Genomic DNA, 13,452 nt, shown 5'->3' with positions numbered 1-13,452 from the left:
GAGAGAATCTGTGCCGTGCTTACATGTGGCTTTTGAACCACTCGTCGGAAGCTCTGTTCAGTGCTTCCGCGTCTGTGTAGACCCAGGAACCTTCCTCGTTGTAAAATCTTGCATTGTCGAACATCGTTTCGAGGGCGGCTTTCACGTCAGGGAGCGTTCTCGTCGCTCCTCTCTTGCAGTTCCGCATGATGGACTCCAATGAGAGCGGTTTCTCTATCACGGTGTAGTAGTCAGGGTACAACTTCTTTGGTGGTAACTTCTCGAAGGCCTCCGAACACAAATGCTGATCCGTGCTGTCCTCAACTTTGCGCAGCGTGTCAAACAAGTTCTCGACCAGAGCCATAAATTCAGCCTTCGATGACGGTCTTGTAGGGCCGCCGTTCGCCTTCCCGTTAGATGTACCAGTAGTGACCTTGACACGGGTTGCGGTTGGGGCTGGGGCTGGGGCCGGGGCTTGCACGGGTGCTGGGGAATCCTTCAAAGTTAGTTTGACCCTCAACCTCGGTTTCTTCTTGTCCGGCTCAGATGCAATATCATCTAAGATCTCCACAGAGGCAGTTCTCTTTGGTTGTGGTATAGAGTCTGACTTGCTGATGATGTTCTCCTTGATAGGGCCCCCCTTCATTCTGATCCGGGTGGTACGTGAGCGCCGTGATGGGGGAGAGGGCTGCTCGTCTGCCTGATCGTCTTGACCCCCGTTGGCCTGAGGCGTCTCTACGGCAGCTTCAGGTGTGTTTTCCAAAGTTTTTACCTCTCTATTCTCTTGGTAACCGTCCACTCCTACGACGTTGTCGCCATCGAGTTCTTCAGTACGTTCTTTTTCTTCCCTTAGTCGCGTCCTTCTTTCCCTTGTTACACGCCTTTTCTCAATTGCTTCCTCTAATGTACTGTTGTCGTCCTCAACAGCCTCTAAAAACTGTTCTTCAGTCAATCCATCATCGTAGTATACTCTTTTAGTCTTTCTCATCCTACCAACGGCCGCCGGTTCTATGTTCAAGTGTTCAGTGATATCCTCCGTAAACACTTCAGGTAGTTCGTCGGTCTCAATCAGTCTTGGTTTGGCCTTCTTCAACCCAGCAGCCTTGGCCTCCTTCTTCTCTTGCTCGACCCTTTCTCTATCCATTTTATCAAATAAAATCTTCTCCTCTTCGGAACGCGCCAACACTTCGTTCAACTCCTCATCCTCTAGCTCGGCCTTGTCGTCGTCGTCCTTTGCAGTTTCATTTTCCAGCAGGTTTCTCAAAAAGGCCTCCTGTTCTTCAGCAGTGGATTTATTGTTAAATTTACCGGCCTGGATGACCTTCCCATCAATATCCAACTTCTGCATGGCTCTCTCTAAGATAACCTCCTCAACACTGTCAGTTGTGATCAGTCTCAAGATTCTCACCTCGTTCTTTTGACCGATACGATGAGCTCTATCTTGCGCTTGTAAATCCTGATGCGGATTCCAGTCGGTATCAAAGATAATGACCGTATCCGCAGTTTGCAAATTCAAACCCAAACCACCAGCTCTTGTAGACAACAAGAAACAGAAATAATCAGAGTCTGGAGCGTTGAACTCTTTCAACATCCCGGTTCTATCCTCCGCCTTCGTGCTACCATCCAGTCTCATGTATTTCAAGTTTTTTAAACGCAGGAAATCCTCCATGATATCCATCACCTGAGTCATTTGGAAAAAAATCAACACTCTGTGGCCAGTGGCTTTAAACTTGGGCAAAACACGATCTAGGAGCTCGAACTTACCAGCAACACGATACAACAGATCACTATTCTCCCTCGAAGGGTTTATGACACCCTCTACTTCATCGAACACAAAGGGATGGTTACAAATCTTTCTCAGCTGCATAATTTTATTGTTCAGACCCTTGATACCTGATTTCGTAGCACCTTCAGTACCCTCACCAACAAACAAAGCATTGTGTTTAAGCATCTGCCCGTATAGCTGCTGTTGCAACCCTGAAAGATGGCATTTGATGACTTTTTCAACTTTATCTGGTAGATCTTTTTCGACTTCCTTTTTCAAACGACGCAACAAAAATGGTCTCAGTACTTTGTGAAGTCTTCTAATAACCAACAATGTCTCTTCTTCGGTCAGTTCTAGTTTCTCTTGGGTACCGGTATTTGCAAAAGGTGTGTTGAACCAATCCTCGAAAGTCTTTGCGGAGTTGAAGATCTTGGGTAAAACGAAATTCAACAAAGCCCATAGTTCAGGCAAATTGTTTTGTAGGGGAGTACCAGTCAAAATCAGTCTATTTCTAGTCTTGTAGTAATGCTGAATAGTAAACGACAGCTTCGATTGTGCGTTCTTCATTCTGTGACCTTCGTCGATAATCATATGTGCCCATTCGTGCTTGCACAGTAAAGATCTGTCCTTAATAATATATTCATAAGTAGTCAAGAGAACATCAAAGTTCCCTGTTTTAACTTGATGTTGCAAAGTCCGTCTTTGATTGGGCGTACCTTTGTAAATGATAGTGTTTAGGCCTGGACCCCACTTTTCAAATTCTAGTGTCCAATTTGCTATAGTGGATAGCGGTACTATGACCAGATATGGACCCCGGTCTTGTTTCATTTCGTAAAGGTAGGTGATCAAAGAGATCGATTGGATCGTCTTACCTAAACCCATTTCATCAGCGAGTATACCGTTCAAGTTGTTATTATAGAGGGATACCATCCACTCTAAACCACGTATTTGGTACTCCTTCAAAGTACCACCAACCAGCATACTCGGTTGTTTGGTGACTTTCTCTTTCACCCGATGGGCCACTTCATAATAATCTATATTTTCTCTTTCCTCGTCAGTGATAGGTGTAATTTCCTCACCTTTTAGCAGTTTCGCCTCATTCTGCTGAACCCTGACTGCTTGGGACAGAGAGTCCAAAAACGAATTGGTTTGTCTCAATAGCTGAGTAATTCTTGTATCCTTTGTTTGATCCAACAACTTCAAGTAAGCCTCCTCATCGTTCGATTTCAAAGCTGCCAAACGTTGCTTGGCCGTTCTTTCAATCCGCTTCTGTTCGTCCTTTTCAATTTGCACGTGTGCAGAAGCTATAATCTTCCCAAACTGGCCGCAACGATCATTATGCGTGTAACGGTTGTCCAATCTATCCTGTACAAACTCAGTGATCCTGTTGATCTTCTGCATATGTAAGTTTCTTTCCTTTTTCCTCTTCTCCAAGAGTTGTTGTCTTTCCAATTCCTCGGCAATTCTTGCAGTCTGCGGCACGATGACCTTGCTTCTCACCTGGACGGATCTCTGTGCGGCCAAAATATAGGGCGATTCGCTCAGGCATGAGATAGTGTGGTGCGCACGCAAAGTAGCGTTGGTGATTATTTTTTGTCTGACAGACTTCTGTTTTGTTAACAGTTTCAAACCTTTCAGCTCCAAAAGGGCTTTTATTTTCAGTTTATCCACATTACTTGGCAAATCACCTTTCGTCATAAAATCCAAACAATCGTCAAGAGAGTAAGTGCCAAGGTTCCCGGGTAGTCTTTCTAGTTCGTACATCCGGTTTGCAATTAGACGAGAGACAGCCTCCTCCGTCTTTGGATCCCCCATGACAGATCTTTCCAAGTTTGTGAACTTGGGGAGTAGGCCAAATTTGTCAGCCTGTTCGTTGAAATCGAGCGATGTCGTGATCGATGGCAGTGCCGTTGGTGTTTCCTGGGCAGATACACTTTCTACCTCTTTTGGTACGGAATCGTCTGCGTTCAATAACTCATCAGGTATATCTAAATTTTTTTCCAACATTTGCAACGCCAACAACTGTTTAGCGAAGACCTCGTCATCGTAAACTGCTTCTTTTTTCGCTGTTGCCTTCAATTGGCTCTGCCTTTCCAAGAAAAGATCCTGTTCCTTTGAAATCCTGGCAAATGTCCGTTCAATAGCGCCGATCTCCAATTCATTTTCCCTTGGTTTCTCACAGATGACTTTATACCTGTACACCAACTGGTCCATTTGACTCTGAGATTCAGGTAGTGGGATGTCCACCAGAGGCAACTTAGCACCCATATCCGGTGCTTTTGCCACAGGTCCCACCCCTATATTCGTGTCCGTAATAGGGACGATGCTCGTAGCCGCTGTAGATCCTTCCAACATTTTGCAATAGAAGCTCGTGCAGAAATGGGGAAACTCAAAACTGCCCTATATCAGTTTTCCTTAGACCACCTACAATAAACACCACAGAACACACTGCAGCAGATATCGGCAATAAACGGGAGAGGAACAAGTTTTGTTATAGGGAACGTGATAGAATAACCGTCTTCTAGGCAGATTATGTATCACTTGACCTATTTTTTCAAATGAACTTTTCGTGTGGTCTTTGTTTTAGTATTGCACCTTCAGTTTATTCTGCATTATTTTTTCTTTTAAAAAACCAGTTTTTTTCAAGAAAATTTTATTATACCTCTTCGTAGAAAGCGATTATGCTAGTTTCCGGGTAACCTCTGCCGTTGGCGCGGTCACAGTGCGGGAAGAGCAGGAGCAAGTTGAAACCCAAGAAGACAGAGTATGGTTCACTGGCATCGACCGAGTGTACCGGCGGTCAATACTGTCAAGAGGTTTTCTCTCTAGTCTTGAAACCTTTTAAAGAGCATACTAGCACCGTGACTTCGATTTGTTTTTTTTTTCTACCCGCCTTTTCGTCTGAAATGTGGTAGTGATCATCTCATACGGACAGGTACTTCTAGGAAGTCTACATACAATAACTAGTTCGTCAAGATGATCGTTTGATAATCCTTCTATAGTGTCATTGGGTACGTCGTAATGGGAAGAACTAAATTGGTATTTTGTAGTTACCGGGAAAATGTACGCTTCTCCATCAGATGAAGACTATAAATGCTTTAATTGAGAAGTGGCGGTAAAAATGCTTATGTAAAGGAGCTATCAGTTCCTTTAAGTAGGATCTAGAACTGGACCGGGAGAGGATATTTTTCCATCTTTTGTCATGCTGAAAATTACTTGTCAAGTTAAGCAAGCTTTTCTGTATTTGTTGAATATAGAAAATGGCTATGATAAGGATGATAAGATATCATCATAGGCATAAACGGGACACACACTTGATAAAAGACACAAATGTTAACGAGACAAATAATATTGCCACAAGTGTGGAAGTATCCACCACAGTGAGAAAGTGAAGAGCCACACCATTGACTCTAAGCAAATTCTCACATATATAAAGACTAGTTATATCTATAGTATCGGTCTCTATCTTTCTGGACATATAGAAGAGATCATCGAACCATATACTTATATAGTATAACTAAGAAGTCAACTTTACCTAAGTCATCTCTCAATCTCTACTTAAAATGGATAGTCACGGCGAGAAAGACAATATCCAACATATTTTGGTTGAAATGTAATTTTCTTGTTTTATAAACGTTTTAGCAGTTAAACTGATTTGAAAAACCACTAAAATAAGATGGTTGTCCTGAGTTTAGTAATAAAAAAATGATGTGTAGACTTTTCATTTTGCATTGTTACGAAAGTACAATATCAAGATCTTGTCCTCTTGTAACAAATATTTTCTTTCGAACAAGATATGTTACAGGGATTTAGGGCAATCACTATAGAGGTTAAGACTGAAAAGGCGTTTTTTTTTTTCTACACGATAACCGCGAGGAAAAACGATCGTTTGTACGGGTGGTGTTAATTAGTTTTACAGGTTAGGACTCTCACTAACTCCTTACATTGCACATCACAAACACCGTCCGGGACTCTGCTCCCCTTGAACTGGTTTTCTCCAGTGCTCATCGCAGAATCGTTGATAAACAAATCAGGAATCTTTTGATGGAAAAAGTAGGAAAAAAGAAAAAAAATTGGAACCGGGCCAAAAATATCATTTGATCTGACAGAAGAAAACATCAAAAAATCCAAGAACTTCACCCCCAAAACATCAAATCACTGCATTAAATACGTACTGCAATTGCATCATCATACCGAGACTTAAATCGGCAAGCGCAGAGATATCAACAACTTTGCTATCGTACAGAACGTAAAAAGAAACTTCAACTCTCGACAATAACTGCTATTGCAGACCATCTACACTTTTGGGAAAGAGAAACCAGTCATCATCTTCAAGCAATTATCTCTAGCTCGTGCACCCTTCTAAAATCAACACATACGCACCGTAGATGAACACTGGATTCACATTCCCGCCGAGCAAGACATCGCAGGACAGCGATGAATCTCAAAGAAATGAACCTCAAGCGAAAACTATAAATATTGAGATCCCCCCAACTGGAAACGGCGTCAGTACTACTTATGCCGTGGAAGGCAGTGTGGGATCAACTGCGAACGATTCTATTTTACCAAACACGGATAGGGGAGTGAATTCACCATCGATGCCCTTCGTGATGAATCAACGACAGCAACCATTGCATATTTCTACGGGCATTGGGTTCTCGCCACCTCTGAATCGGATTCCAATAGAACAATCCTATCCGGTGATAGATATACCGCCTCCTATAATGTATCAGAGCCAGAATAACAACCAACCTCTAGGCATCGAAATCCCTCCCCCCCATAGCATACGCATCCAAACGGCACCACCAATAACCCCAGTATCGGTCAAGCAGATGAATATCATTGCAAAGGAGAACACATCTTCCAGCAGCAATACAGCATCAGAAAATAGCCCCAGCGCTAACTCGAATACTGGGGTCAAAGAGGAATATGTCAGTAATTTAAGGCAGAAATTGGCTACGGATTGGAAGAGTCCCTCAGAGTACGCCCTGCATATTTTGTTTACAAAATTCCTCCGTCAAGCAGAGAATAAACTGAATATCTGTCTAGAACAGCCTTTAACCACAGAGCCACCGATTATTGACATTATAGGAGAGGGAGTGGACGAATCGTTTGACAAAATCATCGAATCTCTCGGGCACATTGCACGGAAGAAACCAAAACCTGTCATCGATGCGATGATGTTTTGGAGGAAAACCAAGTCAGAAGCTGCTAATCTTGCTGCTGAAGAGCTACAAGCGCTCATTAAGGATCAAGAAATGTTGGTAGCAAAAGCACCTTTGAAAAGTCGAGGGTCCACAAGCAATCTAAAACATAAAGCCTCAGGCAGTAATGGGAGTAGTACTATATTTCCCCAGAGATCTGTGTCCTCCAAATCTACCATGGGAAGAAGTGTCTCGAACGGGACTGCCCGATTTATTGAACTACAGAACATTATTGAAAAGAAAAAATTGGATACTTTGAAAGCTGATAGAAAGTCATTAACCAGTATCTATATTCTTTGCCGTGTCTTGATAGAAATTGTAAAACAGGCACCAGAACATGGAGATGACGATATAAGCGACAAACTGGAAGAAATTGTTTTCACACAACTGAAGATAACTGACCCAATGTCCATATCTTCCAGCATCATAAAATCCTCGAATTGGAACTCGTTTGCAGAATTGTTAGGCTGTATGTCCGAAAAGAAACTCGTTTCGGTTAGCGACCGATTCATAGTAGAACTGGAAAAGATACCGGCACATCTTCCGCAACACTTAGAGCCAAACGTTCACTTGTTAATTCTAGGGATGAGGTACCTACACCTTACGAACTATCCACTTGAGAAGTTTGAAGAGAGCGCTGACTTCATGAGAAGTGTGGCAAAGTTCTTTTTAAGGTCGGAAAACGTATTGGTGAGGTTAGCTTACGCAGAAGTTACAAATCAATTGCTGTTACCGCTTGCTGGTTCTTTGAGCGCGGAGGTTAACCATCCGATCTGGATTGAAGCCATGGAAAGCCTGTTGAAATCAGCAAAAAGGTTGCAGTCCGATTCGAAATACTGGGCTAGCGGATTTAAACTAACTGTTTCCATTCTTTGTGCTTCTCCTCCTGCCCTGTTTACAGAGCTTTGGATTGATTTACTGGTCAGTCACGGAAGTAAAGTGAAGACCAAAAATTTAGATGATAGAATCATTTTTGCATTGGGTATTTCAAGACTAGTTTGGGTATACCTGTACAGATCCCCAGAAACGCTTAACAATACCGTCAGAACGCTCACGAAACTATTGCAGCTGTATTTAGGAACTAAGAAAAAAGAGTATTGGGTGACCAGTGATTTCGGATTGATAAACCCTCTCTCGGATGCGTTGGTTTCTATTGGATATGCCCACCCAAGCTTCCTGATGGAAACAGCAATGTTGCCCTTAATCCGGCAATCATTTAATGGAGAGAGTCTTGATATCACAAGCCATGACAAGCTGATCTTAGCAATAAATACCTATAGAAGGCTGCTGATGACTACTGAAAGACCCGAGTTCCCTGAAAATAACAGCAGGTTTTACGAGATGAATTTGAACAAAATCGCCATTAAGCCAAACGACACGCTGTTTTCAGAACACGAAGAAGTTTGTCTTCACATTTACAAATTGTTTCTGTTATTGGATTCGAGCATTGGTTCAGAAGTCTGGTCCCCTGAAAATCAACACCAAAAACAACCTTCCACACCTTTCGGCTCATTTTCATTCGGGTTTTCCAACGATAATGATAATACAGTACAGAAGAATAATCTGAATACAATTCTGTTTGCCAGTGTGCTGGAAACAATACCATGCTGTTTGTCAATCACCAGTAGAATCCCATATAAATCTACTATTGAAATTTTGACAAGAAACGCAGTGCATGCTAACCAACTGATCTCAACAAGCTCACAACACGCATTGAGAGGTTTGGCAGCCAAGAAGAATCCTTACACATTCATTACATGGTTTGCGAAGTACTCGTTTGACTTCGATGAAAAAACGCAATCCAGCTATAACACATCATACCTTTCGTCAAATGAGTACAATAGGCTATTATTGCTCTATATCGATCTTTTAGAGTGCTGGTTGGAAGAATTTCAATCTTCAAAAACAGAGGAAACAAAGAAAGGCATGGGCCTGGACGGTATTGAATTGCTGCCGTTAGCTGAAGAAGCAGAGGAAGTTAGCGAAACTGAAAAACTCGAGTGGAAAAATGTTGTGACTGTTATCGAAGAGGTAGAAGGCAATGGTTTGTTTTTTCTGTGCTCCCAAGATCCGAATGTCCGTAAACTAGCTATAAAAATCCTGCAAATCATTTCCAAGTTTGACAAAGCCATGACCGAAAAAACCGACAAAATGCATACTGGGCATTCACGTTCTTCATCCCTTTATTTTGCTGATCGCGGGAACAGGTTAATTGATTTCTTAAGTGATGTAAACATCGTCTCTTTGATTACCTCGCAAAAAATGTCCTTAAGTGCGGCAGAAAAGAATCGGTTGATAAAGCTAACTTCAAAGTACTCGCGAGGGTTAGTTTTGAAATTGGCGGAAAGCACGTATGGCGTTGATGCAGCATTATGGCAGCGAGTATATCCAAAACTTTTACAAACAATCTTTCAGTCCTCCCCAGTGACCATGGCATTATGCCGTTCCATAGTATGCATTCGGTTAGTCCAAGTACATGAGGTTATTTTGAGAATATCCGCTGATGCTGATTATAAACCGGCAAACACTTCATCCGAGAAAATTTTAACCCAATGGAAGTTATACTTGATAGCGGCTTGCACATCGTTAACGTCGACCAGCGACCAAAAGCTGCACATTCCTACTCCGAAAATGCAACATGGTAGGAAAAAAAGTCAACAAATATTTACGGTTCAACACCAGAAGATTAAATCCGCGAAGTCAATCTTTAAGATGGTTCTTCCCTTATTGAATGCAAAATACGCTATGATAAGAGAAGCAGTCATATCCGGTCTGAGTTCTATGAACGTTAACATTTACAAGTCGTACATCGAAAGCGCAGACAGCTTTTTAGTTAGCTGGAAAGAACAGAGCTCCACTAATCAGATAAGAGTCGAAATGTTTCATATTTTGACAATTTTGTCCAAATTTTTAAAGGAACCCCAAATTGTTCAAGATACCTGGATTTTGCAGAGACTCTCTGATTTTTTGAAACATGCAAAACTTTTTTTAGAGCTCAATTCGATCCAAAAGTCATACGATTACCAGCCGCTGAGGAGTTACTTTGCCGAACTACTCCTGAAATACTACTCTTCAATTCGTGAGACCGACCGGGAAAATGATCTTTTCCCCTTCCAAGCTCGAGCATCCTGTTTCAACTATCTGAAGGAATGGTGTGGCTATGGTGAGTTTTCACATATATCCGAGGAAAGGTATCGATCGATGATACTGCGAGCTGAGAACACGAGGGATAAAACTTCAATCTCTGCTGGGATAGAGTTTCAGAAAACGAGACTGGAGTTGATCGTGCTCGAAGCGATGGTTGTGATGTGCTCCGAACCTATAACCCAAGTTATAGAAGATGAGTCAGACTCTCCCATATTTATATCGTTTGACATCGCAGGACTTTTGACGTGGATAGAGGCCCTATTCTGCTCGGAAAAAGAGATTGTGCGAAAATTGGGCTTAAGGGCTCTAGAAAACCTCCTTGAAAAGAATAATCGTAATGTGCAACTCTTCAAGGATGTTGCTGTTCAGTGTATTTCCCCTCACGCACAACCATACGTCGCTGTATTGTACTACACTACTCTCTGTAAAGCAGTTTTGAGCTTAGACGATTTGATTCTAGAGGAGGTTGAGCTTGTATCCCTAGGACTTTATGGGTTGGTCTCCGATAAAGAGGAAACCAGAACGTATGCGGTAGATCTGTTGTCGATCGTGGAGACCAAATTGCACAACTCTTCGTACACCAAGGTTTTCAAGGAGAGACTGGCGAACTCATCAAAGTCAGTTTACAAATCTACGGCGATCGAAATTTCAAGTATATTCGTTGAATTGCTATCCCAAGATTTATGTTTACGAGTTTTCTCCAGTTTGGTCCGGATCCTAGATCTATTTCCTTTTGAAATCAAGAGAGACTTGCTCATTTTGATGGTACCATGGGTAAATAAGTTTACCTTGAAGACAATAGATGACCTGGACACGTATATGGTTCTGAACAACTTGTTTTATGTTACTATCAATTTGAATGATAGGTTGCCCAACGAAGTTGAAAAGCTATGGATATCTTTGGGGAAGGGCAATTCTTTCCAGAATATCCACGTATCTTTAGAATACATCATCCAAACATCGATAAATCACAGAAACCCAAATTTTGTTGAAAGGTCAAGAGATGTAATGTTGTATCTGGCCAATATACCTGGCGGCATAGGTTTGATAGACACTCTATTAGATAACTTGGAACCGAAAGCTATGATACCTAGTTCAAAAATGCAAGTGATGGAACCTTTGGACAAAGCTGGGAAGTACTCTTTTGTGGCCAATATTTGGGAGAGATTGAACTACTCTGGCAAAAATATAATATTTTCGAAGGCCCAGCTTTCAATCATATTTCTGGTTAATGTACTGCCCGAAGTAAATGAATCTATCATTGCCAAAATCCCTACGATTCTTCATATTGCAGTGTGCCTGTTGGACCATTATGTGCCGCTTATCCAAGAAAGCGCATCCAAAATAATCTGCAATCTGATTTTCGGTCTTGCACCCACCCACGAAAAGTCCGAGGAAACAGTTGAGCTAGTAAGAAATAAAAGCCAGTTATGGTCGTATGATAACCTTGTGAAAGACAAAAAGGGGGCCAGGTCGCCCAAAGCAATGGACTTCCTGATAAGGAACATAATCAGTATTTTTTCTGAAAACCAAACCTTGCAAAATGACTGGCAGAGGATCGCAATGAGATGGGCAACAACATGTCCCGTTAGACACATTGCCTGTCGTTCCTTCCAAGTGTTCAGATCATTGCTCACCTTTTTGGACCAAGTCATGCTGAGAGATATGCTACACCGTCTATCTAACACTATTGCCGACGATAATGTAGACATTCAAGGATTTGCCATGCAAATTTTGATGACACTGAACGCAATTATGGCGGAGCTGGACGCCACTGATCTTATTAGTTTCCCTCAGCTGTTCTGGTCACTGGTTGCTTGTCTAAGTAGTGTCCACGAGCAAGAATTCATCGAGGTATTGTCGTGCGTTACGAAATTTATTTCAAAGATTGACCTAGACTCTTCAGATACCGTCCAGTGTCTAGTAGCAACCTTCCCGTCGAATTGGGAAGGACGATTTGATGGTCTACAGCAAATTGCCATGATTGGACTACGATCAGCAATCTCCTTTGACATAACTTTGAAATTATTGGATAAACTAAACCTGCTCAAGAACAGTCGGATAATTGCCGATCCTGAGTCTCGACTTCTTTTCGCTTTGATATCTAATTTACCGAGGTTTTTGCATGCTCTTACAATCAAGGACTTTGTGTCTATTCATAGAGCAACAAGTGCTTTGACGATGTTAGCAGAGGAAAACAATGAACCGGCCCTTGCTAGGCTTGTTGACTCATTGGCCAAGGATAAATTTAGGTCCCAAAAGGATTTTTTGAGCCAGATCACTAGCTTTATTGCTAGGAAATATTTCCCCAAATACTCCGCTCAGACGCTTGTTTTTCTGTCTGGTCTTCTACTCAACAAAATACGCTGGGTCAAAGAGTCAACCATGGAAATTTTAAAACACATCTTCCCTCTGGTTGACCTTACTCGCCCAGAATTTATTGGAGTTGGTGCCGATCTGATATCCCCGCTCCTTCGATTGTTGCTAACTGATTTAGAAGCACAGGCTCTTGAAGTCTTGGACTACGCTCCTGATGTTTCGGGAAGTAAAATGGACAAGGATGTTTTGAGAATAAGCATGGGCAATAAGGATGTAAAGAGTAGCAATACAACAACAACAACGCTATTTGGAATTCCAGAAGACAGTGGGTGGTCTATCCCAATGCCAACTATGACGGCTGCGACAACAAGGCACAACGTTCACGCTGTTTTCATGTCGTGCACAAATAGTGCCGCTGTAGAGGGTGCAGCGCAAGAACCTAGCAATATGGATGACATTGTAGAGTTTCATGCCGATGGGGACTATGCCCTGAACAAGATGGAAACTGCCGACTCAATCCCCGAGGAGAAAGATGGCTCTTTAAGTCACATGTGGGCTGAATTGGACAATCTCGATAGTTTTTTCACAAAGAATACGTCTTCTGCAATGATGGATCCCAAATCGTCGTCCGCCATACCTCACGGGAGATCTGACTCCACTGATACAACGAACACGACGCACACGTCTGCATTGGAGTCTGCACCTCAACTGTATGATAATAAAGTATCGGTAATACTTAACAAAAGTCTGTCAAGAACCCCATCGAACATGTCTTTCAAGAAGTACCTTGCGGATTCGTTTGCATCTACTCTAGGACATGAAGGTCCGTCAACAGATACGGGTTTCCAAAGAAATAGTGTGTTGAATGGTGCGTTATTCAATAGCAGAGAGTTTAATAATCAACTCAATGTTTCGCCAATATCTGGGTTAAGTGGACAAGGAATCTATGGCAACGAAAATAGAAAATCACTGAAAAGTGCAGGGAAGCAGGGGAGATATCAAAAACACCACTATTTGCCGCGGTTTTAGACTGTATAT

At 42.2% G+C, this 13,452-nt stretch overlaps 2 protein-coding genes across 2 annotated transcripts; one reads left to right on the top strand and one right to left on the bottom strand.

Moving 5' to 3' along the window:
* Positions 1–19: 19 nt before the first annotated feature.
* STH1 (RSC chromatin remodeling complex ATPase subunit STH1) lies at positions 20–4,099 on the bottom strand (the record flags this gene model as incomplete). Its single annotated transcript, XM_022608162.1, has 1 exon — positions 20–4,099. One exon carries the CDS (start codon positions 4,097–4,099, stop codon positions 20–22), a length of 4,080 nt encoding a protein of 1,359 aa, XP_022464686.1.
* Positions 4,100–6,132: 2,033 nt separating this feature from the next.
* On the top strand, positions 6,133–13,443 carry TAO3 (Tao3p; the record flags this gene model as incomplete). The annotated part of the gene is made up of 1 exon (XM_022608161.1): positions 6,133–13,443. The coding sequence occupies one exon, from the start codon at positions 6,133–6,135 to the stop codon at positions 13,441–13,443; it is 7,311 nt and encodes a 2,436-aa protein (XP_022464685.1).
* Positions 13,444–13,452: the final 9 nt, after the last annotated feature.

This window comes from Huiozyma naganishii, chromosome 5 (genome assembly GCF_000348985.1).
Source record: "Huiozyma naganishii CBS 8797 chromosome 5, complete genome".
Classification (NCBI taxonomy): domain Eukaryota; kingdom Fungi; phylum Ascomycota; class Saccharomycetes; order Saccharomycetales; family Saccharomycetaceae; genus Huiozyma; species Huiozyma naganishii.
Note: the sequence above shows the minus strand (reverse complement) of the source record. Positions and strands in the feature narration are given on the sequence as shown.